The sequence below is a fragment of the Eumetopias jubatus genome, unplaced genomic scaffold (assembly GCF_037043125.1).
Source record: "Eumetopias jubatus isolate StellerSeaLion01/CBP00866 unplaced genomic scaffold, mEumJub1_p1.0 scaffold_1, whole genome shotgun sequence".
Lineage (NCBI taxonomy): Eukaryota > Metazoa > Chordata > Mammalia > Carnivora > Otariidae > Eumetopias > Eumetopias jubatus.
This window is the reverse complement of record NW_028274807.1, coordinates 1,961,666-1,986,940: the sequence shown is the minus strand read 5'-3', so window position 1 is coordinate 1,986,940 and position 25,275 is coordinate 1,961,666. Positions and strand designations below refer to the sequence as shown.

The 25,275-nt window shown below is 62.2% G+C and overlaps 1 protein-coding gene across 1 annotated transcript; it reads right to left on the bottom strand.

The window, feature by feature from the left end:
* Positions 1–1,260: 1,260 nt before the first annotated feature.
* On the bottom strand, positions 1,261–24,460 carry ITGB2 (integrin subunit beta 2). The gene is made up of 16 exons (XM_028126549.2): positions 24,317–24,460; positions 17,476–17,536; positions 17,038–17,126; positions 14,359–14,539; positions 13,235–13,405; positions 12,437–12,678; positions 11,071–11,226; positions 10,593–10,688; positions 8,545–8,634; positions 7,302–7,442; positions 5,396–5,583; positions 5,045–5,289; positions 4,566–4,785; positions 3,939–4,144; positions 1,908–2,074; positions 1,261–1,741 (listed from the first exon to the last, which is right to left on the bottom strand). The coding sequence occupies exons 2-16, from the start codon at positions 17,531–17,533 to the stop codon at positions 1,679–1,681; spliced, it is 2,313 nt and encodes a 770-aa protein (XP_027982350.2). The 5' UTR covers positions 17,534–17,536; positions 24,317–24,460; the 3' UTR covers positions 1,261–1,678.
* Positions 24,461–25,275: the final 815 nt, after the last annotated feature.

Below are 25,275 nucleotides of genomic sequence, written 5' to 3'. Positions count from 1 at the left end.
CTGGCCTGGGGAAGGGGGGAGGGGGGTGGCCCAGGAGGACGACAGTTGCCTTTGGCGGGGAGGGCGGCGGGGTGGGGGGGAAACACGGGAAGATTCCCCCCACAGAAGGTAGGGCCTACAGCGAGGATTCTCAGCAGCTGAAGGTTAACAGGGGAGGTCCTCAGTTTTGTCTTTAACCCTTGCTCTAAGTTCTGCGTCACATGCTTTCCCTGCCCAGCACACAACCGTAGCTTGATCCTGGCTCTGTGGGTACTTCTGCGTGCCTCCCGACAGCAAGGAATTTGTTCAGCCTTTCTCCACTGCCACGGGCGGCAACGGTGCCCATCAGTGCTTTCTGAATGAGTGGCTTGGGTTTTCATTTGTTTCAAATGTTTTATTTATTCATTTATTAGAGAGAGAGAGAGAGAGAGAGAGCATGTGCGTGCAAGGGGGAGGAGAGTGAGTGGGGAAGAATCTCAAGCGGACTCCACGCTGAGCAGGGAGCCCGACGCGGGGCTCCATGCCAGGACCCTGAGTTCACAACCTGATCAGAAACCCAGAGTAGGACGCTCAAGTGACTGAGCCACCCAGGTGCCCTGCTGAGTGGCTGTTTCTAAGTCAAGGGTTAGGCTGGGATTTTCTTTTTTTTTTAAGGAAATAATGTAAGGGCAAATATCCTCTGAAACTATGTTTATGTGCATGACACAGATACAAGCAAGCTCCCCGATATCTGCACCGAATCGGCCTCTCTTATCTGCGTACATTGGAGCTGAGAGCGGGCACGCACCCTGGTGTGGCTGCACAGGACTGGAACGTGGCCCTTCCCCTGGGGACCACGGGACCTTCCCCCCCACCCCAATGGGCTCCCCCCAGACCCTGGCCACACGAGCCTGCTGACCTGTGCCGACTGTGGGCACTCCCATGTCCTGGTTGTCACCGATGGACACCAACACGCACTGCAAGGCCACAAGACGGGGCTGTGTCCCACAGCTGCATGGTTGCTGGATCAAGGTGACTTCCAGATCACCCGTGACACAGCCCGCGGGAAACAAGCTTACTTTAAAACTCGGAGAGATGCCCATTTCCCCGTTCCACAGACGGCCCCCTTCTGTGAAGCTGCCTCATGTCTTCTAAAAACTGCTTAGGATGTGGGGCAGGGGTGGGGGTGGAGAGGGCCACAGACACACGGCCAACAGGTGAGGAAGGAGAGAAGCAAGAGCCACGGCCCACGGTCCACACGGACCCTCCGAGGGTGCACAGAGCCCAGCTTCCACACACAGCCTCGACTGAAGTTTTATTTATTTTTTCTACACACACGATTGGGAAACAATGTCATCAATGGGATGTGATTTTTATACCCTGATAAGTTCAAATATAAATAAATTTGTGCCACAATGAGATTGCCACTCTAAGTTTTACAGGAAAACGCATCTAACCTCATAAGACCTAAGCAATTCCTTCTTCAAGTCTCTACCACAAGGTCAGACACATCAGAGGGGGGAGGCTGTCCCCTCCAACACATCCATATTGTCACCTGACCATACCTATTATTTCAATAGCAGAAAACAACAGTGGATTTTTGGTTAATGGGAGAAATTGTCAAGGATTGTGAGCCATGTCCCTGGAGGAGCCTGGCGGAGGAGATGTGATCTGGGGGTGTTTCCATCTGGTTCAGACAGCGCTGTCTTGACTAAGCGCCCTAACTCTCAGCAAACTTCGGGTTCATGACTGTCGTGGTGGCGCTCTTGAAAAGGGGGTTATCCTGGTGGGAAATGCAATGCGACTCGTCAGTGGCGGGGGGAGAAAGAGCCAGGAGTGGGGGTGACCTTCCCCCGGGTCCCAGCTCCGAGGACGAACTCCGGGGGCAAGTGGGCCAGTTTGGGGGGGGGACCATCTCGACCCCTCGACCCCCAGGGACAGCCACTCACGTTGTTCCACTGGGACTTGAGCTTCTCCTTCTCGAATCGTTTGTACTCCCGGAGATCACTCAGGTGAGTCAGAGCCTTCCAGATGGCCAGCAGAAGGATGCCGATGAGCACAACTCCCGACACAGTGCCCCCCACAATGGGGGCGATTTTGGGGCCCCCCACACACTCTGAGGCAAGGAAGAAGCACACACACATTAGTGTCAGGCCCTCCCTGGCTCACCTGGCCCCCTGTGTGCCCTGCCCCAGGTCACTGCCCAGTGGTTAGGTGGACAGAGCCTTCCCGCGTCTGCGTTCACCATCAAGGCAACAGGTAGGCAAGGGAGCCTCCAGCCCCAAGCCAGGGAGGAAGGCCAGGCCCTGTGGTTCCGGAGGAGATTTAAAGGCCCCTTGTTTACACAGAAAGAAAGTGGACCAGACACCGGCCTCCTGACTCGGTTACCACCAGCTGGGACAGCCAATGGCCCCATCACCAAAACTCGCTGAGTCGGAGTTCATCCTCAGGCAGGAAATGGTGCCTGAGGCCCCCAACACATCTTAGCTGAGTTTGCGGATGAGGACTCAGCTGGTGAAAGCCTTCCCGAGGAAACCAGGGTGGGGTCCTAATGCCCCGACCTCCTCCTTCAGGGCTGGGGGCTGAGGTGTGCCACACTCAGCCCCTGACCAGGGGACAGAGCCCTTATTTGCCTGCCCCTGGACACCCATGTTTCCCTGTGCTCCCTCCATCATCCTGGCCTTTCTAGGGAGCTTGAGCAACTTGGCCGGCCGCGCAAACCCAGACAGGACCCCAAATCTGCCCATCAGAGAAACCCAGCGAAAGCTCTCCACGCTGGCAGGCCGCAATCCACAGGCCCCAGGCACACGCTGTGAGCTCCTGGCCACACAGAGGCCCTGAGCCCCACCTGCCTTCCTGGGGTTCCCACCGTGGGGAGGGGAGCTGGGAACAGAATCAGTCCTGCAAGGGCCCTGGTGGATGGCTTGCCCGCACCTGCTGCATCCACCCACAGGGTTGGGCCTTCCAGCCCCATGCTCCCCTGCCCTCAGCCTCTCTGAGCAGGAAAGGAGGGGTGGGGTGGTGCTGAGCGTCCATGTGTGCCCCACACACCCCTGGGTGCCGCTTCTCGGGAGCCCTGAAACCCATCCCACCATACTCCCAAAGTCCCACACCCACATGTGTCTGTCACTGTCACGCACCCAGCGTGACGCCTAAAAACTGGCCTGACCACACACACCACCTGTTGGGGCCTGTGGATCTCCTTCCCACTCCTCCCGGCCCCGTGCCTGTGTTCCATTCAAGGGCAGGCTCTGTCCACGCCACCCCCACGCCCCCGCCACCTCCACACGCGTCCCCGCGCCACAGCGCCCACGTCCTGCAGCAGGCCCTCATGGCTCCGATGTGTCCCTCGCTCTTCTGAAAACTGCGAACAGCTTCTTCGTATGTTCGGAGGGAGACCCAAATGCCTCGCGGGCCTCACAGGGGGCCCCTGAAAACCCAGAGCCAAGGGCCTCTGGCCCCACGGCCACGTTCCCCCCGTGCGGACGACCCATTCCGTGGTCTCGGCTGCAGTGGTCCTCCTCCGAGAGACCATCTGACCCCCGACCTCAGGGCCATGCGCCCCTGCCGCCACCTTTGTACCTCGTGACCCTGGCCACGGTCTCACGGGGTCTCGGGTACAGGCCGAGTGTGTCCCCAACCCCCTTGGAATGCGAGCTCCTTGAGGACAGGATCGGGGTCCCCGTGTTTTCGGCCATGGCTGGGCGGGTAGCGCGCCGAGCGCGGAGGACCCGCCGGCGGCATTTGGGAGGCCGCCCCCGGGGCTGAGACCGGGGCCTGCGGCGGTCCTCTCACAGCCCCCCAGGGGCCGGCTCCGGGACCCACGCCTCCGAGCCCCGCACCGCCTCCCACGGGTCACGACGTGAGCCAGGGCCAGGGGCCGGGGCAGGACCGTGGCTGCGGACACTTGCCCGACCCCCAGACCCGCCCCCCGAGGGAGGAGCTCACCCTCCGGGCGGCAGCCCCCAGCTCCGCCTCACCTCGGGCGTCGTCCACGTGGATGTCATAACTGTCCCTGCCTGCCCGCTGCCGCAGGGTGTAGGTGACCCAGCAGCCATCCAGATCCCGCTCCTTGCACCTGCGGCCCCTCTCCGGCCGCTCGCTCAGCAGGCCCACGTTCCCGCACTCCACGCTGCAGTTCTTCCCCATGGGGTTCTGGTCAAACTTGAGGCACTGGGCGCAGGTGCTGCAGAGGAACCAGCGAGGGAGCGCGGGCGTGGGTGTGAGTGCGAGCGTGAGTGTGAGCGCGGGCGTGGGTGTGAGTGCGAGCGCGGGCGTGGGTGTGAGTGTGAGCGTGAGTGTGAGCGCGGGCGTGGGTGTGAGTGTGAGCGCGGGCGTGAGTGCGAGTGTGTGGGCGTGAACGCCGGCGTAAGCGCGAGCCCGGGCATGGGTGTGAGTGTGAGCGCGGGCGTGAGCGCACACGCATGAGAGCTCGGCCCCAGGCGGAGGGAGAGGTCTGCTGGGGGGTGGGCGCTGAGCGGGGCTCCCGGGGGCGGGCGGGGCCTGGCCGGCGGTGGGGGGGCCTGCGGTGACGTGGGCGGGCGAGGGCCGCGGGGAGGAGGCGTGGGGGGCAGGAGAACAGCGCGGGGGGGCGAGGGGGCACTCACATGTACCGGCCGCAGGGCGACGGGCAGCCCAGGCACTCCAGGCACAGGGGCGGCTGGTAGCCCGCATCGCACTCGCACACGTTACAGCGACAGCGGCCGCGCCCGTTGCACTCGAAGCCCTCGGCGCTCAGGCAGCCCCGGGTGGACCGCTCGCACTGGCACGCCGAGCCCTCGAAGCCCTCCTTACAGTAGCACTTGCCGCAGGAGCAGCTGCCCCGCTCTGCAGGACGTCGGCAGGGACTCAGCCCCGCCCGTCCCACCGTCCGGCCCTGCCCCCGCTCACCCCGGTCCGCCCGTCTGTCCACTCCACCACCCGTCCCTCCGTCTGCACCCGCTCGCCCCGGCCTGTCTGTCCCTCCGTCTGCAGCCCCGCTCGCCCCGGTCCGTCCGTCCGTCCGTCCCTCCGTCCGCGCACTCCCGCTCGCCCGGGTCGGCCTGTCTGTCCCCACCGCCCGTCCCTCCGGCCGCACCGCGCTCACCCTCGCCCCCGCAGACCCGCCCGTCGTAGCGCTCGCAGTTGACGTTGTCACACTCGCAGTAGCGCCCGAAGATCTTCTTGTTGGGCACGTCGCTCCTGTGGCACACGCACTGTCCGCAGAGGCAGTCCCCCAGCCCCGAGCAGAGGATGGAGTTGTTGTCCCGCCGGCAGCTGCCCTCCAGCTCCTGGCTGCTCCGGCCGTGCGTGTGGCACTCACAGCTCTTCCCGATGTAGCCGGCCTCACACCTGCAGGCGGAGCGGCGGGGCTCAGGGCCCGAGGGGCACGCGGGAGGCCCGCCCTCTCTCGGAGGCGCTGGCCCTTGGCTGAAACCCCTGCTGGCGCCCTGCTCACCTGCAGATGCCGCACTCCAGGAAGCCCTTGCCGCTGCAGAGGCCGCGGGCCTGGCTCTCTGCCCGGCAGTGGCACTCACACTGGGGGAGGACTTGCACGGCCACTGTGTCCGTGAAGCCCAGTGCCCGGATGAGGAAGGACTGCTCCTGGATGCACTCCGTGGCCGTGACCTTCACCTGGAAGGTAATCTGTCGTGGACAACAGCAGGGCTCAGGCGAGGCGGCGGCGTTGGGGCCACACCCTGTCCCATCTGCTCGCCTGTGGCCTGGACACAGGTTTGTCCAGGAGCCTGGCTCGGGGGGGGGGGGCAGCCTTTCTCGAGGGACCGAGGAGGGCGTGCAGGGAAGTGTGGGGAGGGGACGGCTGGAAGAACACAGAACACTCCGCATTAATCCAGGACTTGGGACTGGACGTGAAAAAGAGAGAAGGACGTCTGGAGCCGCAGAGTCAGAGGCGCAGGAACGTTGGGGCGGCAGGCCCACCGGGCCTTCCCAGCCCGTGCTGCTCCCCACACCCATCACCTCCTGGCTTGGCCTTAGGCTGGCAGGGTGTTTCTAGAATATTTTTAACATCCGTGCGTTAGAAATGAGACGTCGTGACTTGGGAAAGGACATGGATTTTCTCCTTATGCCTGGAATGCTGAGATGCCAGAATCCTGCAGGAGGCCCTAGATTCTGGATATGGAGTGTGCTCTGACCCTCAGTAAAGGGTAGAAGATCACGCCCCAGGGGAACCGGGTGGGACAGAGCAGAGTCCCTGCCACCCACCCACACCCCTGAAGTCAGCAGCTCAGAGCGTCGGGGAGCACTGACTTGTCAAAAGCAAGCCACACCCTAGAAACATTTAAATGAATTGCTACAGGGGACATTTAGGTAAAGCAGAAATATTAGGAAAAATGTGTAAGAAGCAATCAGCTCATCAGAAGATTGAATAAATTCCCGTGTGGGTTGCCCCCCGTGAGGGAAAGATAGTTCAGTAAAAATGCATATGCAACATTTAGCAAGTGACATAGTTGAGAGACTTCCAATGTCCTATTTAAAACCTCAGTAAGAGCTGAATATTAGTTCACAGCCAGAAAGAGGAAAAATTTAACTTTTACGGTCATAATAAAATCAAAATATTATAGAAATGACTCAGCGCCTATTTCTAATCATCCCTGTGGCCCATCCTTTAATATCTTTGTCAAAAAAACAAAATAGGAGGGCGCCTGGGTGGCTCAGATGGTTAAGCGTCTGCCTTCGGCTCAGGTCATGATCCCAGGGTCCTGGGATCGAGTCCCGCATCGGGCTCCCTGCTCCTTGGGAGCCTGCTTCTCCCTCTGCTTCTCTCTCTTCTCTCCCTCTGTCTCTCATGAATGGATAAATAAAATCTTTAAAAAAAAAAAACAACAAACAAAATAGGAGCGCCAGGCTGGTTCAGTCAGTAGAGCGTCTGAGTCTTGATCTCAGGGTCATGAGTTCAAGCCCCACATTGGGTGTGGAGCCCACTTAAAAATAAATAAATTAAATTAAACACTCAAAGAAAAACCCCCAAAAACCCAAAACACAAAAATCAGGAAACCAGACCAAAGCAAACCAGATGGGCAGAGGGTGGAAAGTACTCCCTTCTTCGTTGGGGACACGCTGCGCAGCACCTGCCCCCAGGGGGCGCTGCCGTCCCGCTCCGTCCACCTCTACACTGGGGGAGCCCGGTGCTGAGCAGTGTGCTCAGCCTGACACCCCATCCTCTCCTTAGCGCGGGCGACGCAGCTCTACACAAGCAGCGTCTGGCCGCCTTGGAAAGGAGCTGGATTGGCAGCAGACGCTGGCCCCTGTCCCTTGCTTGTCCCTGTGCTAGCGGTGGGCCTGGGTGCACCCCTAGCTGTCCCTGGGAGAGAACCTTCTAGAAGGTTGGGACGGGGTCTCACCGGGACGTTGATCTGGACGCCGTCGCAGTCCCCTCTGGGCTGGTCCAGCTGTGATACCCCATTACTGCAGAAGGAGTCATAGGTGACTTTCAGGGTGCTGGGGACCGTGTTGTGGTCCAGAAAGACCCTGGAAGAGAGTTTCTGGGGGGGGAAAGAGGGGCTGTGGTTTAGGGGTTCCTCCCACTGTCCCCAGGACCTTCCTGGCCAATGGCGCTGACGCCTCTTCATTGCTCATCCCTCCCTCCATCCAGGCGCCCATGGAGAGCTGGGGAGGCAGCATGCCCTGTACCCCCTGCAAGCAGTGGCCGGGCTACCAATGCCACAGCCCCCGGGGTCCGGCGGGGACAGACCACGGCCACGAGGGCGGCGCCTGCCGGTCCCACCCACCACCATGTGCCCAGTGCCTGGCACGGGCTAGGAGCTGGGGCAACTGTGTTAAGTGAATGAGAGACAGAGAGACAGAGATGGAGAGAGAGACACAGAGAGGGAGAGAGAGATAGAGACAGAGGGAGACAGAGACAGGGAGAGACAGAGAGACAGAGACAGAGGGAGACAGAGACAGAGAGAGACAGAGAGAGAGACAGAGGGAGAGGGAGAGACAGAGACAGAGAGAGACAGAGACAGAGAGGGAGAGAGAGACAGAGACAGAGAGACAGAGGGAAACAGAGATGGGGAGACAGAGACAGAGAGACAGAGGGAGAGGGAGAGACAGAGAGAGAGACAGAGACAGAGAGAGACAGAGACGGAGAGGGAGAGAGAGACAGAGGGAGAGGGAGAGACAGAGAGAGACAGAGACAGAGGCGAGTGAGCAGTGACAGTGTCGTGGGTGTGAAGACACAGGAGGGCCCGCCCTGGGGGTTTCGGGCTCCACAAGGGCACAAGGAGCAAACACAACCCCTCACCAGAGCTCTAGCTCCATTCGAGGGCCCGGCACTTCCCGGGTGCTCTCAGCCTGCAGTGCAGGGGGGAGGCCACCAGGACTGCGGCCTGAGAGGAGGCTGGTGCCCGTGTTTCCGGGAGGGCAGAGGTGAGGGTCAGGCAGGGCACAAACCACGCCATCCCCAGGGGGAGGACCTGGCTGCCCCGTGGGAAGAGCCAGCGTCCACTAGTCCAGAAGGCCTGACGGTGGCCCTAGGAGGCAGGGCTCCCCTCCGCGGACCCCCCTTCGGCTGGTCTGCAGCAGGGAGGGCAGGGGTTCTGCCCCCAGCCCTGGGGACCCCTGCGGAGCACCAGGGGCACTCACGTTGTAGGCGTTCTTGATGAGCTGCACCACATTGCTGGAGTCGTCTGACAGCTCCCCGACCGCTGACTTGGGGATGACCTCAGTGAGTTTCTGTTGGACAAGGAGACCAGACCCGGCTCAGCTGGAGCCCTGGGGCCATGGAAGCCACAGCGTCCCTAGGGTTTGTAACACCCCAGAGGGTTCCTTCTTGCTTGTAAAATGGCCCAGACTGCCCCTCCCCCACCCAGATCGCTTATCGCTCTCAGTTAAGACGATGATGGTCAGCGGCTCAGGAACAGCCGATTTCCTTGTTGGGAGCACTCCTCCGTGGCCGACCTCCAGCTCGTGACCTGCTGGGAGACCTGTGCCTCGCCACCATGACTGAGCGACCCGGCCGTGCGGATACGTCAGCTACGGCCAAGGGCAGAGAATCTCAAAATGTGCCAACACTGTCAGGAAGGGGTGAGGGGTGAGCATTTCAGGGTGTTGATGTAATTTAATTTTAGTAATGACTGTGTTAAGCAGGAATGGGGCCCTGGGCTCCAGCGGGCTGGGGGTCCCATGGCGCCTGCGCATGGGCAGGCTGGAGCACCTGTAACGCAGACAGGCCTGGGGCCAGCCTCCAGGACACCTCTGTGCCCCCTCCTCCCCTCACACTCTCTTTCACGGAAGACTGAACCGATGGTTGGCACCCAGCCCAGTAGACTGACTTCTCTGCCCCAAAGCCCCCCCCCCCGTGACTCCCCAGATAGAGTCTAGGTACCTCCACGGAGCCCACAAGGCCTGCCACAGCCCGGCCACCAACCCCTTGTGGCTCCACCGCCCTCTCCCCTCCACCCCTTGTGCAGGACCCCCCTGTGGCTCTGGGAAGCTGGGCTCTCCCCTGACCTGTCTCTCCAACCTGCTCTCCCCTCAGTGTGGGGCACAAGGACAGTCCAGCAAATGCTCTCCTTACAGGTTCTGGGTCGCCTTGATGCCCCTCACCCAGGAGCCCCATGAATGAGGGTCGGGAAATAGGCTCAGAAAGGCCTGGACACACTAGGGCATCGTCCATCCTGGGGGTTTGCAGAAGCCCCCTGCTTCTACTCCATCACCGCACTGTCCTGCCCCGACAGCAAAATACTGGGACCAGCTGTGCCCCCTAGTACTGCCTGCCGGGTCCTGATGGTGCACCCGGTCATCAGCCCTGCACGGAGCCCGGGTCCCTGTGGTTTGGCAAGCTTCCAGTGCCCACCCCAGGGGTTCTCCTGGACCCCTGCCCCTTCCTTTCCTCTGTGTCTCCTGCAGGGTCCTGTCCCCTTTCGGAGTCTGGAAAACTGACGGCAGGAGCTGCGGGTCTCGGTCTTGGTGTTTGCCCCCCGCCAGCATCCCCCGCCCCAGAAGCGGCAGCAGGCCCCCCCACGGCGGAAAGCTGGACTCAGAGAGGGTGGGGGGCCAGCAGGTGCTCTCACAGCACACCAGAGCCGAAAGGAGGCCACCCTGCTCATCCACAGACTGCGCAGGCACGGAAGGCAGTAACGCACACACGTGCCAGACAGAGGGCACGAGGGACAGAGGAGCAACTGGCCTAGGAACAGAAAGTTCCCCGTGCTCTGCTGGAATTGAACAGGAACAGTCATTCCGTGAAGTCAGGACAGAGCAGGGTTCCCGAAGCAGAGAAGGAAGTATTGTCAGCGTGCGAGAGCTGGTTCCCGGGGGTGGGGAACAGCCCTGGTGGGGCGTTTTGGGGGCGCGTCCCTCTGGAATGCGCCCGGCCCACCCTGTGCACCTGACGTGTGATGGGAGCGCTGATACTGCAATGCGCATGCGTACAAACCGAGCGCGGGGTCCGCAGAAAGCCTCGCCGTGTCGTAGCAAATATGGAAACACGGCGGCTGCGTTACAATCCGCCGGCAGAGAACATCCTCCTCCCCCGTGCGTCCGCGCAGCGCCCGGAGCCTCCCGGGCTGCAGCGCCCCGCCGCCGCCGCCCCCCTTGCCCACCGCCGCGCTGTGAGCATGCGCCAGCCGCCACGCCCGCGCCCCCCCCCCCCCCCCCCCCCCGCTGCTCAGGACCCCGGCTGCACCAACCTCGTAGGTTTTCACCATTCTCTTGGTCACGGCAAAGATGGGCTGGATGTTGTTTTCAGCCAGTTTGTGTGCCAGCTGGCCCACCGACGGATAGTCCTGGAGGGGAGGTCTGGTCAGATGGCCCGGAGGTCAGGCACAGAGCCCCAGGCCCTCCGTCTGCTCCACCCAGGGCCCAGAGGCCTAGCCCCCCCCACCCCTGAACAGTTCCAGGGTGCGGTGTCAGCTCGCAGCAGGCGAAGGCAAGCTTCTGCGACGGGGACCAGACCAGAGGACGCTGACCTCCCCCCTAGCCCCCTGGACTCCCTGTGCCGCCCGCTCCCTGCTCCTCTGGGGCAGAGCCCCCGATGCCACAGCCCGGCCCCTGCGTTCCCTCCTGGGCCCCCTGGGCTGTCGGTCCCTCTGAGGACATGGGGACACAGGAGGGCCCCCTGTACTGTCCGCTCCCTCCCAGGACACGGGACACGGGAGGGCCACGCACGAATTCATTGCTGCGCTTGTATATGTTGTCCTCCAGGTGGCAGCGGCCATCATTGGGTGTCAGGATGGCGCCCAGCTTCCCGTCGCCCGCGAAGTGGAAGCCGTCGTCCGTGGCGAACACCAGCAGCCGAGTGACGTTGCGCCAGCCGATTTCCTCCTGGGAAGATGGCAGGGTGACGGGCCTCAGTTTCCCCAGAGCGCAGAGGTTGGTGGGGCAGCCTGGAGGCCGGTGCTGGGCTTGTGCTCCACTCCTGGCTCTCTCGGGGAGCAGCCACGGGACTTGGGGTCCCCCGTCCGGCCCGGATTCTAGCGCCATGGCCTGCTCGAGAAATGCCCACGCACACGGCCAGGTGGCTGGGGGGCTGAAGTGACGTGAACACCCTCTGGGGCCGGTCAGGCCAGGGACTAATCCTAAGGAAATAGCCCCCAAAACAGAAAGAAGTACTCCCAGAAATGCGTGTCACAACACGAAAACATGGTACACACGAAAGGTGACAGAAACCGAGGGACTCACGAAGGGGCACAGGTGGCCGGGGATGCTCGCGACACGTGTCCTAAAGCACAGCGTCACACAAAATAGAAGGGTGGTCGGTGCACGGGCCTGGGGGCCCACACAGATGCTGGCAGATTGGAATCTGGTTTGTAAAGGTTTAAAACAGGGTGTCATAAAAAATAAAAATAAAAATAAATAATGTTAAAACAAAAACAAAAAAGGGGGCTCCTGGGTGGCTCCATCAGTTGAGCATCTGACTCATTTTTGGTTCAGGTCATGGTCTCAGGGTCATGAGATTGAGCCCCACGTCAGGCTCTGCGCTCAGCGGGGCGTCTGCTTGGGATTCTCCCCCTCTGCTGCTCCCCCTGCTTGTGCTCTCTCTCTCTCTCTCTCTCTCAAATAAATAAAATCCTAAAAAATAAAAGCCAAGGTGTGGTCGGTACCATAACACAGCACAGATACGGCAGGTGGGACAGAACCGGGCAGGACCACCAGGGCGGGCGAGGAGGCGCGGGGAGGGCTGCTGGGGCGAGGGGCCGGCACAGACAGAGACATGGGGACGCCTAGTGGAGATGCCCCCTTCCGGGGGGCGGGGCGCAGCGGCAGATGGTGACTCCGGTCAGGAGCGGCCAGCGTCACACTGCTCCGTGGCCTAGCCTTACAAGATCTTTATTAGATTGAGGCCTCAACAGAGAGTTGCCCAGGGTCACAGGCCCCTGGCAAAGTGTGTGGGTGCTTAGCAGGCCCCCCGGCTGCCCGGAAACCCGGGCCGATGGGGCCCTCGGCAGGCGGGGCCAGCCAGTGAGGGTGGCCCTGCGGCTGCAGGATGGAGATTTGGGGAAGGCTGGGGGCCAGGGCTGGGACAGGACCTCACCAGGCACGCGGCGACCTGCATCATGGCGTCCAGCCCGCCCTCGGGGGCGTCCAGGTTTCCGGAAATCAGCTGCTTCCCGACCTCTGTCTGGAACTGGTTGGAGTTGTTGGTGAGCTTCAGCACGTGTCTGAAGGCGAACGGGGGCTGGCACTCCTTCTCCTTGTTGGGGCACGGGTTCTTCAGCTTCTCGGGGTGCGTGTTGACGAAGGGGAGCACCGTCTTGTCCACGAAGGACCCGAAGCCTGAGGGGCAGGCAGGATGAGTGGCCAAATGGGAGCCTGAGGCGGCACGAGGCGGTGAGGCTGCCCGTGAGCCTCAGTTTCCCTGCTGCGAACCAGGGCAGGCGAGAAAACACGACGGCGCGTGGGGGGGGGGGTCTGCGTGCGCCCACGTGCATGAGTGTGATGGTGGACGTATGTGCAAGCACGAGCGTGTGCCCGTCCGGCGTGTGGCCTGCACGCAGAGACAATGGCTGGGGAGGGGGCAGAAATGAAAGGCGGGTGTCCCCTTTGCCCCAGACTTGCACAGATACACGGGCGGGCGCGTCTCAGGCGCCCAGACCCCAGCGGCACTCAGGTGTGCTGCGCGTGTGTCATACTTTGGTGGTCTTTAATTTTTCATAAACAGAGGAAGTGGAGGGCTGCGTGGCATGACAGTATCCGGGGAGCCAACCCCCAGGCATGGCCCGAGGAGGCCCGGGGGGGGGGCCCTGGCAGAGCCCCCCAGTGCCCTGCCCTGCGAGGCTGTGGGGAGGCGCATGAGCAGCGGGGCCGGCTGGGACAGAGGGGGTCGCCTCACCGATGCGGCCGGACTCGGTGATTTCGTTGAGGGCCCGGAGCAGGTCACCCCCCAGCTTCTTGACGTTGATGAGGTCGTCCAGCATGGAGTAGGAGAGGTCCATCAGGTAGTACAGGTCGATGGGGTACCCCTTGGCCCGCCGGAAGGTCACGTTGAAGGCAGCCGCCTGACCTGCCGGCAGAGACGGGAGAGAGTCAGGGTGTCTAGGGGGCACCCGCGTGTCCTCCACAGGTCCCGAAATGCTCACGACTGCCCCTTTCCCCCAAGGCCTGTGGATGAGTCACAGGGCACCCAGTTAGACTGGAGTTTCAGTAAGGAACACACATTCCCAGATGGAACGTTCTGGACACACCTCTACCTCTGAGTGCTCGCTGCTCGCCGAGCACTGCTGAGATGCAGGTGCACCTGGCTGCTGGGGCAAGCCTGCTCCAACCCCACACCAGCGCCCGGGCCATCCTGGTGCTGGCCTGGGTCCCAGCCCTAGGGCGGTGCCTGGCCCACAGCAGGTGCTCAGCAAACATGTGATGGGAGGATGAATGACCTGGGGAGGGGCTGACTGAATTGTCTGTCTGTCTGTGCCTCCAGCTCCCTGCTGGGGCTGCCTGCCATCTTGGGGGTGGTGTTACAGGGCAGGCAGCTCCCCAGCCCTGCCCTGGCCTGTCGACATGGTCCCGTTCCTTCACCACGTCCGCCTTCCCAAAAGGCACTTGTTGGAGCACTGACAGGGTTCTGTGGTCAAATCAGTTTGAGCAACACTGATTTAAACAGTCGCTCAGGTTCCTTGGCTGCAGGACTTATCAGAGCCTTTACTCTGCCAAGAGCACCTGGCGTTCTGAGAGTGGGATAGAACACTGTTTTCCAGATGGTTCCCTCTCCCATTTGGAAGGCACACAGAGCAGAAGCACGCAGCCGCAGATACCGGGTGTGGGGGCATCCTCCTGCAGGCAGAGGGGAGAGGCCCACAGGGGAGCTCAGATGCTGTCCTTGAGGTTTCTGACAGTCCTTGGGGCTCGCCTACCTGCCGTCTGACCTGGCCACGTGGACACTTGTGCCACCGGTTGGCCCCGGCACCCAGAGTGACAACACACACATGCTGGCTCACTCCCAGCTGAGGCCGAGCCTACCTGGTCTCAGGTAGAGCGTCACTTTCTGTGGGGACAGCTGCTGCTGGCCGTCCTTCTTGTCCTGCTGGGTATCAGCCACGCTCCTGGGGTCCATGATGTCGTCAGCCGCACACCCCTTCAACAGTAGCTGCTTCCGGGTGTCACAGCGAACCGAGTCCGGCTCCCCCAGCCCAGTGAAGTTCTGAGGGGGGAGGGGTCAGGGGTCAGGAGGAGGGCAGAGAAAACGCGGGGGCCACCCTGTGGGTGCTGCACAAGACTGACCCTCAGGGTCATTTGAGGAGGCTGCCCCTCCTCATTTGCACCTGGGATTCAAAACAGATGTCCTCGCAGGGGTGGGGGTGGGTGGGAGGCTGGGCAGCTAGGAACACACCTGCCTTCCGATGGCCTCTCCATGAGGCTCCTAGATCACCCCAGTCTGGGAACGGGGGGCTTGCCCCCCCACTGCCTCCAGCAGCAGAGGTGACTGAAGGACCCATGTCTGTAGCCCCAGGCTGGCCCCTGGGGTTGCTCAGCAGCCCCAGGGCCAGGAGCAGCCTGCTGGGGCACCTGGCCGGGGGCGGCCGTGCAGAAGCTCCGGTGGGGGCGCCCTCCCGAGAGAAAGCACGTGGGACCCCTGGAGCCCTGGCACACAGGCTGGGACTCCGGGCCAAGCCCCTTGCTGTTTGGAGAGGAGTGTGGGGGTCCTGGGTTCAGGGTAGTGTCCTCATGCCCAATTTGCCCCCATAAACGGGGCAGGAGCAGGGCCCCCATTCCATGGGTCCTCGCGCTAGGCCAAGGAAGGGCGTGCTACAGAACACGATACCTCTCTCCGCTTCCTTTCAGGGAAGGGGACTCTGGAAGGGTAAGGCAGCCGTTCGGGGGCCGGCTGGGTGCGGCAGGGCCTGTGGCCACAGTAAGGCCACAGAGGGGCAGGGCAGGGAGGGCTGGCACTTCCCCTTGGAACTCTGTCAATGCTGAAGAACTTGAGAAATCAAGTGACCTCCCCAGGAACCGACAAAAGCTTTCCATGTAATCCGTGTGGAAGCTACCAGCCTAACTGCATTTCCAACAAATTGAATAAGCTCACGGAGGGGCTGGGGAGCTCCAACCCGCTGGGGGACAGTTCACCCCCCAGGCTGTGGCCACATCACATCCAAGGGGAGAGACCACACCCCGCACCCCACTTCTCCGTAGGCTGCTTGTGGCTGAGGCATGGGCTGGCCTCTCAGAAGCTCCTGTCAGAGCATCGAGGGATCAAGAAAATGAGGAAATGTGTTGTGGAGGTCAGGAGCCCGGCTTCTCCTGAAAGGGAACCAGGAACTTCCAGAGAAACGTTCCACGCTTGGGGCCAGGGGCATCTTATTCTAGAGGAAGAAAACGCTCAAAAATAAAAAGCAAAAACAAAAAAGCGACGAGGGGCGTGCCGGTGGGACACAGCCAGCCTGGGGAGGGGGCTCCCAGCGGCCCAATCTGGAACTATTTGAGCCTCAAAATGACAGTGATACATTAGAAGCTACTGAACAAAATAAAACTCTACAACTCTATGGGTCCACGCGGATGAGAGAGAGACAGGGGAAGACAAACGGCTCCTTACATCAGAAGCCCTCATAGGAGTTTATGACCTGGACGCCACCCCTCTGCAGCCCTCGCGGTACTGAGCGGCTCAGGCATGAAGCACCCCGGGCTGCCGACGGGAGGGGTGCGGGCCTGACGGGAAGGGAAGGTCTCCTGGCCGCGGCGCATCTCCCCACAAGTCACTGATTCACCGCAGAGAGTAAATAGTGGTATATCCTGGTGGGGAAGCCTGCCGATGCCACCTCAGCTGAGTGGTCCAAGCTAGCGTCACCCGTGCTGGGACGCGGGGACGGCGTGAGCCCGGTGCAGGGCTCCTGCCAAAACACAGGCCCTGGACCCGGGCAGAGGGAGCGCCGGGCCTTCTACATGGCTGCTGTTCTGCACTTGTCAGTGTCCAGGGTGTGCATGAGGCAGCAGAGGGGGTTCTCCGTCTCGGCTCCGGGAGACTTAAAGGGACAGGAGCACCGCGGGCAGAACGGATCCCGGGTCATCCACAGCCCGAGGCAAATGCTGCCAAAGGCATCCCTGGGACCGCTGGAAATATTTGCGTAGGGTGTGCAGATGCCATCCAGCGCCCTGGCCGCTGTCCGGTCTTGGAAGAGGGTACTCTGGGTCTCTGGGGGGATGCCTTGCGCTTGAGAAGGAGGCGGGACGTATTAAGGATGAAGGGGCTTCAGGTCTGCAGTCTACTCTCAAATGCTTGAGAAAAAATAATAATGTGTGTGCATGCACGCAGGGTCAGAACCTCAGGGACCCCCAGGGCAGGAGGGCGTGGTCAGGACCTGGGGATGGGCGGGGAGGAGGGCGTGGTCGGGATCTGGGCGTTCCGGGGGAGGAGTCTGTGTTCAGAATCTGGGGCGGGGGGTGAGTCCTGGGGGGGAGGAGGACGTCCCTCCTGGGTCGGGATCTGGGGGGGTCCCGGGGGAGGAGGGCGTGGTCGGGGTCTGGGGGCGGGTCCCGGGGCAGGAGGGCGTGGTCGGGGTCTGGGGAAACAGAGTGGTGGCGCCCCTGGGTGCCAGCAGCTCCAGAGGCAGAGCGAGGGGGCCCAACCCAGGGGTCGGGCACGAGGATGGCAGCCCAGGCGCGAGGGCCCTCGGTGGGCACGCGGTGCACGGTGGCTCTTACCAGCTTCTGGCACCAGGCGCAGCCAGGGCCCGACTCCACACAGTCCCGGCACGTGCTGACTTTGTACTTGGTGCACTCCTGGCAGAAGGCTGGGGGCAGGAGGACGCGGCCCCGTGAGCAGTGCCTGCCGGCAGGTCCACTGACACGGAGCCCATGGAGCCCCAGGCGCGCAGGCTGCCGAAATGGGGCGGGGGCAGGAGAGCCCCAAGCCGGGGTGGGGTGTGGGGGAGGAGGGTCGGCAGGAGGACCAGGAAGGGCAGGAGGAAGGCAGGCTTCATGGGGCTGTGCCTCCAGGAGCTGCAGAGTGTGGGGACACTGAGGCTGCGGTCTGGGACTTGCTCCCAGTGGCACAGTCCTTCCGAAGCGGCCCCTGGAACTCAGCCCGGGAGCCTGGGGGGCGGGCACCTTTCCTTCCGACCCAGGATGCAGAGAACTCACCTGACCAGAGGCAGAGCAGCCCCCCCAGCGTGAGCAGCAGGGTGCGCTGGCGCAGCATGTCCTGCAGAGGGAAGGAGTCAGTGACAGGGCCTTGGACCCCCAGACGCCGGGGCTGGCCCGCCTACAGATGCAGAGCTGGGAGGGCCCTGTCCCCGCCGCCCTGGCTGGGGAGCACTGGGGCAAGCCCAGCCGGGGCCTTCCCCGCGACAGCTTGAGTGGTGTGGCGCGGGCCCGCGGGGCCTCCAAGGAGGAGCGGGAGGCACACGTATGGATGCCCACCACATGCACATCACACACGCACACACCACACACACACCACACGTGTGGTACTGCACGCTCCGGGTCACGCCCGAGTCCCACAGGAACTGATTGCTGAGCTCGGAGCGGAGCCTCGCTCGGCCCAGGCCTCCTGGTGGCTGCAGAACCAGGACTAGGCCGCGAAGTAGCCGGAGCGCCTCCCGGGCACCAGGCCCGAGCCAGCCACCTGCTCAGAACCCCCTGCAGGAGGGTGAGCGAGCATACAGAGTCCGTGTCTGCCTTGCCCGAGGCCATAGCTCTAGGTGACCATGATTTTGTTTGTCCTTAAAAACCCAGCACCTGACGTAAGGCGTGGAGGCGGCCTGGTCACTGATGGATCCCGATGCCCCCCAGAGGCAAGGTCGTTGGGGGAGGCTTGGTGTTCAGGGTCTTGTTCTGGGTCCTGAAGGCAGACAGGGTGCCTTCTGACCCATGGCCTGCTGGGCAGCGGTCAGCACGGACAACATCGCCCACCCCTGAAAGTGCCCGAGTCGGGGGCTGCCAGACCCGGACTGGGCCCAAAGCAGGAATGCCCCTCTGGGTGCCACCCCCCCCCGCCCCGTCTCACAACTCTGCACCCGGCTGTGATCTTCTATCTGACCAAGAGAGCAGACAAGGTGCAGAGAAGCCAGAATCGGGTGACAGGGAGAAAGGGGCCTGTTCGATCAGAAACAGAGATCAATAGAGCCCACCCAGAACATGACGGGAATGCCGGCTCCTCTCCCCGCAGCAGGCCTCTGGGGCTCCTGGGGCTCTCCAGCCCAGCACACGGCCTAGTGGTGGGGGGCTGGGAGGGTATCCCCGCGTGGTCCCCACCTTGGCCCGTGGGGCTCCCGGTGTGGCCTGTACGTGGGCCCCCCCTTTGCTCTCCTGTAACACCTGCCTCTGCACCCGGGGTGGGGGCCTCTGGGTGAAGGAGAACCGGCCGGGGGCTCATGGGGGGGGGTTCCTGCGCTTCAAAGCCCTGCCCAGCCTCAAGCTCCCTGACCCTCCTGCTCCCTGGTCCCCACCAAGATTATAATCAGGACCCAGAAATGTCAAAAAGGAACACTCCATCCTTCCCTTTCAGGGTCAAAAGCAGAAGCCACGTAGCACGGTGGCTTCCTGGGTCAGAGCAGTGGGCAGATGGGCCTGGGAGGCAGGTTGGGTTCACACCAGGCCCAGTCTGTGTCTCCCAGCCAGAGGCGTGGGGCTCAGGCTGAGACCGGCCGTGGCCAGCCCCTGCTTCGATCTGGGTCCCTGCGAAGTTCCACAGCTGACTGCCGTGCTGCCTCGAGGGTCCCCACCAACCCTGGGCCCACCCGGACACTGCCACGGGCACGTTCAGCCTCTGGGGACCCCTCCACCCCGCCCCGAGGCTGCTCCAAGTAGAGGGTGGGAGCATCCTCCCCAAGCGCCCTCCCCAAGCGCCCCAGTCATGCCCGAGCTCCGGCAGGGTGAGCTGGTACTGCGGCCCCGGGGCAGGGGCCGCCTCACTCACTCTCCTGTGGCCATGGACCGGGCCCCCAAACATTCCCAACAGCCAGCATGTAAGCTCCATGGGCCGTCGCGTGGGAAAACTGAGGCCCCGAGCAGCAGCAGGATGTGGACTGGGTGCCAGTTCAGCCGGCACACCCTTCCCACAGGGAGGGAGAGAGCCTCACTGACAGTAAGACAACCCACAGCCTGCGAGGTCCTGACCCTGACCTTAGGAAGCTGGGCAGGGGTGGGGAGCTGCCCTCTCCCGAAGTGCTCCTGGCCCACTGGAGCACCGGGGCTGCCACGGGGACGGCTGCACCCCAGCCCGTGGGTCCTCCAGCCTGTGGGGGCAAGATGCCTGGACACGTGGAGGAGGAGGAAGCCGGGGAGGAGGAGGAAGGGGAGGAAGGAGGAAGGGGAGGGGGAGGAAGGGGAGGAAGGGGAGGAGCGTCAGCTCCAGGACGCGGCCTAGCCCCTGGCCCGGCCTGTGGGGCCCGGTCACTCCCCTAACCCCGCCACCTGAGGGAGGGTGCCCTGCTCCAGCACGGACCTTCAGCCTCATCGCCCTCGAGAGAGAAGGGCGGGCCCCTCACAGGGCCCCAAGGTGCAGAGAAGCCCAAGGCCCTGGGCTGTGAGGACTTTGCGACAGAGTCACCCCTGCCCAGCCCTGTCCGCCAGGGGGATGCTGGTGCAACCCGGGGGGGGACTCTGCGGGAAGTCGTGGGTCTGGGAGGCCCCCACGGGGTGGCTTCCCGGAGACCCTGCAACCCGGGCCTGGCGCTCTCCCCGGCCCAGCCCCGAGCGCCCCTGAATGGATGCAGGGAAGCAGGGTCACCTGCAGAAGGAGAGAGCCCTGAGCAGCCAGGTTCTCGGAGCGGAGGGAGGCTTAGAAGAACAATGTAACACGTTCCTTCCAAAGCACACACACACACCCCATATTTGGTAAAAGGCAAGAAAAAGCGGAAACATGAGAAAACACATGGGTCAGCAGGCGGAGGGAGGGCACAGCATCTGAGTCAGGACATCAAGCTGATGTCAGATTAAGCTTCCTGTCAAAGACGAGGAAGGGAACAAAGACAAGAGAAATGCAGATAAAATGAAATCTTGCCACCTGGCAGGCAGCTGGGGCACAAACAGGGACAAACAGCTGAGACAGGAACTCACAACGACATGAATGCTCATGCTCTGCTGGAGACAAGAAGCAGCCCTAGCTTCCAATAGCCCAACCTCCAGGATCCTGTAAGACTTTTATGAAAATCCCTTTAGAAATTTCCTTTATCGCTACGTCCCCACCCTAAAAGTTTATAACCAACCACTCCTCACAATCCCGGTGCGGCTCTTCTGCCCAGGGGTCCCGTCCCCGTGCTTTCATAAAACCACCTTTTTGCACGGAACACGACTCAAGAATTCTTTCTTGGCCGTCAGCTCACATCACATCAAAAGAAGAAGGTTTTGCAAAAGTGCAAACCCTTGGACCGGGCCACTCTCAATCCCAAGGGCTCACTGCGCCTGCAGGCTGGCGGGGTCGGAGAACCAATCCGCCCACCCAGGCTGACAAGGGGCACGCCCCAAGTCAAGTGACAGGGGCGGGGTGGGGGGCAGGCGCCGGTGGGGAAGTTCAAAGATAGGAGGCGGGTGGGGGGTTGGGGTGAGTGGGTGATGGGCACGAAGGAGGGTACATGATGCGATGAGCACTGGGTATTGTATGCAACTGGTTAACCACTGAATTTCAGAACCTCTGAAACTGGAAAAAAAAAAAGGAAAAAGATGGGAGGCAGGGGAGCCCGTCCGTACTCACCCCAGGAGCTGCAGGACTCAGCGGTTTCATGGGGAAAAAAAGCCGATGTCTACAATGAATCTGAAAAGGCATCAGCCTTTTTAAACCAGAAGACAGAGTGTGGAGATGGGGTCGCTTCTGCTTCCTACAGAAACACCCAGAATTGGACAGAAGCTGCAAGCCGCAGGAAGGCTGGAACCAGCGCCCTCAGAGCTCCGAGGCTCCGGACAGACGCAGGGGGACAGAAGGGGCAGCGGCCGGAGGAGGCGTGACCTGCGTGTCCTCTGGACCCAGCCCCACAAGCGTCTGAGTGACCTGTCCACGGCGTGGAGTCCGAGAGCAGACCACGGTTTGTGACCGCAGGGAACACGATGAGATTCTCCCACGTGTTCATTAGAAAAGGAATATCTCGTGAGCCGAAGAGGAGTCAACATTGTATTTGCAGGGAAGAGCCTGTGTCCGTGACGGGGACATGAAGCCGGTGCCCTGTGTGCCCTGGCCGCGGACCAGAGCGGAGGGGACCGGCCGGCGCGCCGATTCAGCAGCGGCGGAGAGAGCAGGAAAGCTTCGGGGGGGAGGCAGGAGACATGCAGAGAAGGGTGCCCATCGTGAGTCGGAAAACAAACAAAAAAGCTAAAATCGACAAACACATCAGAACCTGTTTCCTTGAAAAAGGCAACAAAGTTGGTCTGAGGATGGCCAAGCAGCTTTGGGAAAAGCTGCCTAGAGGGTGGCCGTGTGACCGTGGGGGACCGGGCAGCATGGCCGTGGCCGCAGCTGAGTCAGAGACCGTGAGTGGGCCTCCCCCCCCCCCCGAAACTTTCCTGCTCTTTCCGCCGCTGCTGAATCGGCGCGCCGGCCGGTCCCCTCCGCTCTGGTCCGCGGCCAGGGCACACAGGGCACCGGCTTCATGTCCCCGTCACGGACACAGGCTCTTCCCTGCAAATACAATGTTGACTCCTCTTCGGCTCACGAGATATTCCTTTTCTAATGAACACGTGGGAGAATCTCATCGTGTTCCCTGCGGTCACAAACCGTGGTCTGCTCTCGGACTCCACGCCGTGGACAGGTCACTCAGACGCTTGTGGGGCTGGGTCCAGAGGACACGCAGGTGAGAAGAATGTGTATCTCCGAATCGGGAAAACTGAGCGTAAAAACTAAGGAAGAAAATACCAAGACAGATGGACTCTAAAAGAACGAATCTGTGCATAAAACAGAGGACATGTAGTGACTCTAACGCAAAAGGGCAGGGGTATTTCGTGGCAAGGAGGTGTTAGAAGTCCGGAACAAAGAGGCAGATGCCCCGGGGGGCGGGGGTGGACGGGAGGGTCATCGCAGTGGGTGGCGCCGGCGCCTCTGGCTGGCTGCCGGCCCCGTCTACCCAGCCGACGCGGCCGCCTGCCCAGCCGTCTGGCTGGAAAATATTTCTCCCACTTGGGAGGCCCTCCCAGGGGGCCCCACAGCAGAGAAAGTGTGGGAGCGCCTGTTAGGGCAACTCGTTTCCTGGAAAAAACGTAAAAGCGAACGTCCCCCAGGGGCCTATATTTCTGTCTGGGCGGTGGCCCGGGGATGTCTGTGCTGAGCGGGGGACCCGCGCCAGGGGCTCCCGCAGAAGCCGGGGTCCACTGGCTCCCTGACCCCCCAGGGAAGGGGGTTCCGAATCACACATTTGATTACAGAGTCAGGAGGAGTTTGAACTATGGGTCGCCCCCTGTTGCAGGGGAAGGCCTTCCTCCTGGGTACAGACGGGTCCCTTCTACCCCCAGAGAGAGGACAGCGCCCTCCACAGGACAGTCTGCAAGGCCCTTGCTGGTCTCAGCGCTCCGTCCCTCACGAAATCTCTAGGCAATGCCCGTATTTGCCCTGGGCCTGTGACGCTGTGTTGCACCCAGATTTCGTGAGGGCACAAGGCCGAGCCTTCGGGAGATGGCTTCACGGACTCCCTTCCCAAGGCGAAGCCCAGTGGCCATGCTGAGCCCCCTCCCTGTGCTTGTGCACAGGTACCTCTGCTCCTCGCTCATGGATCCACCTACCAGCTCTGCGGAGAAGCAGGTGTGAGCCCCGTCGCAGTGACACCGGGCGGAGCTGGTCCCCCACCCTCACAGGAGCCCTGCCTGGGCCACTCGGAGCCAGCCCAGCCTGCGGTTACCTGGACGGCAGGCATCCACAGAGGGAGGCCCTGTGCCTGCCCAGGATGTGGGACTGAGTGAGGGCTCGGCCACTGACGCCAGAACCTTCCGTGAGGACCCTGGGGCGAGCTCCACCCTCGCCCCTGGCTGCCCCTCCTCCTCGTCCCCACTAGGGGTCCCAGGGGCCCTGCACTGCCAGCAGGTGTGCCGAGCCCAGCTGAGGACAGCAGGGCAGGGTCCCAGCCCTGGGTCGGGGGAAGGGGGCAGGGCGCCAGGAGGACGTGAGACCAGGGGTCGGTGTGGGCTGTGTGGTGTCGGCGGAATCCAGGGGGACCCCAGGGTCCTGGCTCCCCACTCCCAGGAGACTGGTTGTGGGACGTTTAGTCACGTACCTAACATCTGTCCCCTAAAACCCAGCTGTCATGTGACACCTTCACAGCATTAGGCCCGGCAGACCCCCTGAGAGTCTGAGAGGTGGACCCAGCAGCAGGAGAACGCACACGCACGCACGGCACACCCCCGCACACCTCACACACTCACATGCCTCAGTAAACACACGCGTACACCTTTGTGCACACATGCTCACACACAATCTCACACACAGCACGTGCATCCTCTCACACTTGCACACACACTCGCACACACAGACTCTGTGGGAGGACAGACCACCACAGCCAACCTTGGGGAGCATGGAGAGGAGGGGGTCTCAAACAGGAAGAGGAAGGCAGGCTGGGGCCTCCAGACTCCCCGTATGGCCCTGGCTCCACCCGCTCTGGCCCCTCCGGGAGGGTCTTACCTGCCCCCTGGCCTCCTCCGGGCTCTGCAGGGCCTCACGGCCCCCACGTCGGGGGCTCAGTAAGTGTCTGGGGCTTGTCCAGAGACCCTAGACCCAGGGGCTGAGGCCTGAGCCTATGCCCCATCCTCCTGCCACGCTGGGTCCTGCCCCCAGTTATGTACGCTCACATTGCTCTGCGTGGCTCTGCCCATGGTGGGCACAGCGCTCCCCCTTGCTGGATCTCGGTAAAAGGGGGCCTGGAGCAGACAAGCCCAGGGCGGGTAATGGGGACCAGGGCTGCCGGGCCCTCTCCAGGGCTGGGCCACTCCCCGGGAAGAGCTGTAGGACCCACCTGTTCCCACTAGAAAAACAAGCCTGGACACAGAGGAGCCCCTGTCCACTCACCCCGCTGATGCCCTGGCGACCTCGGTGGGGCGTCCTGGCTGGGCAGGGAGGGGGCGGCAGCTCCGTTGGTATCCGGCGGAGCTGCTGCACGGGTGAGCCGACAGGCCAGTGAGCCCCGATGGTGGGGCACAGCGCTTCCTGTTCCAAGCTTCTTCGGAGGAAGTACTTACATGTGGCTAATTGCACCACAGGTGGCCTGTTAGATGTCAGCCCTGCATGCTGCACGGGCTCCCCACCCGGGGGTACCCGGGGAAGACCCCACAAGCACATGAGGGACTTGCCATTCCTTTACACACCTCCTGGGGAGGAGCAGAGCAGCACGAAAGGAGGGATGAGTATGGCAGACCAGGTACTCTGGCGGCACCAAGGACTCTCACCCCTGTGGGAGGAGGTGGCTATGCCCTGCAGGGACGGAAGACCACAGACTTGCACCCTGGGATAGGGACCCAGCCTGCAGACTGCACCCATCAGAGAAGACGCAGAGGTGCTGGGATGAAGATTTTGGTCATGGAAATAAAAAGCGTGACCGGGACCAAGGAGCAGAATGACAACATGAGCTGGTGAGCAGGCAGGATCGGCCCCAGCACAGAGGGGGGAAGACGCAAGATGGATGCAGATGCCCGATGCCCACACCCATCTGGCCAGCAGAGCCTGGGAGCAGAGACCTGTGGACAGAGAGGAGCAGACACCCAGCGATGGGAGAGGCTCCAGATCCCGAAGAGGGGCCAGAACAGGCCGATGCATGCCCTCGGGAGGCTTCCGATGCCCTGGCAGGACAGAACAAATAGCAGGAAAGTACCACGAGGTGGGGGGGCGATGGGGACGGAGGAGCAGAGACATGGATTGATTAGGTCCACCAAGAAACAAAACCAGACATCTCCAGATGCACCAGGACGCAAACACCTAGCTCCCCACACTCTGTGCGAAAGATGCTCTCCAGACATAGGCAGACAGACAGA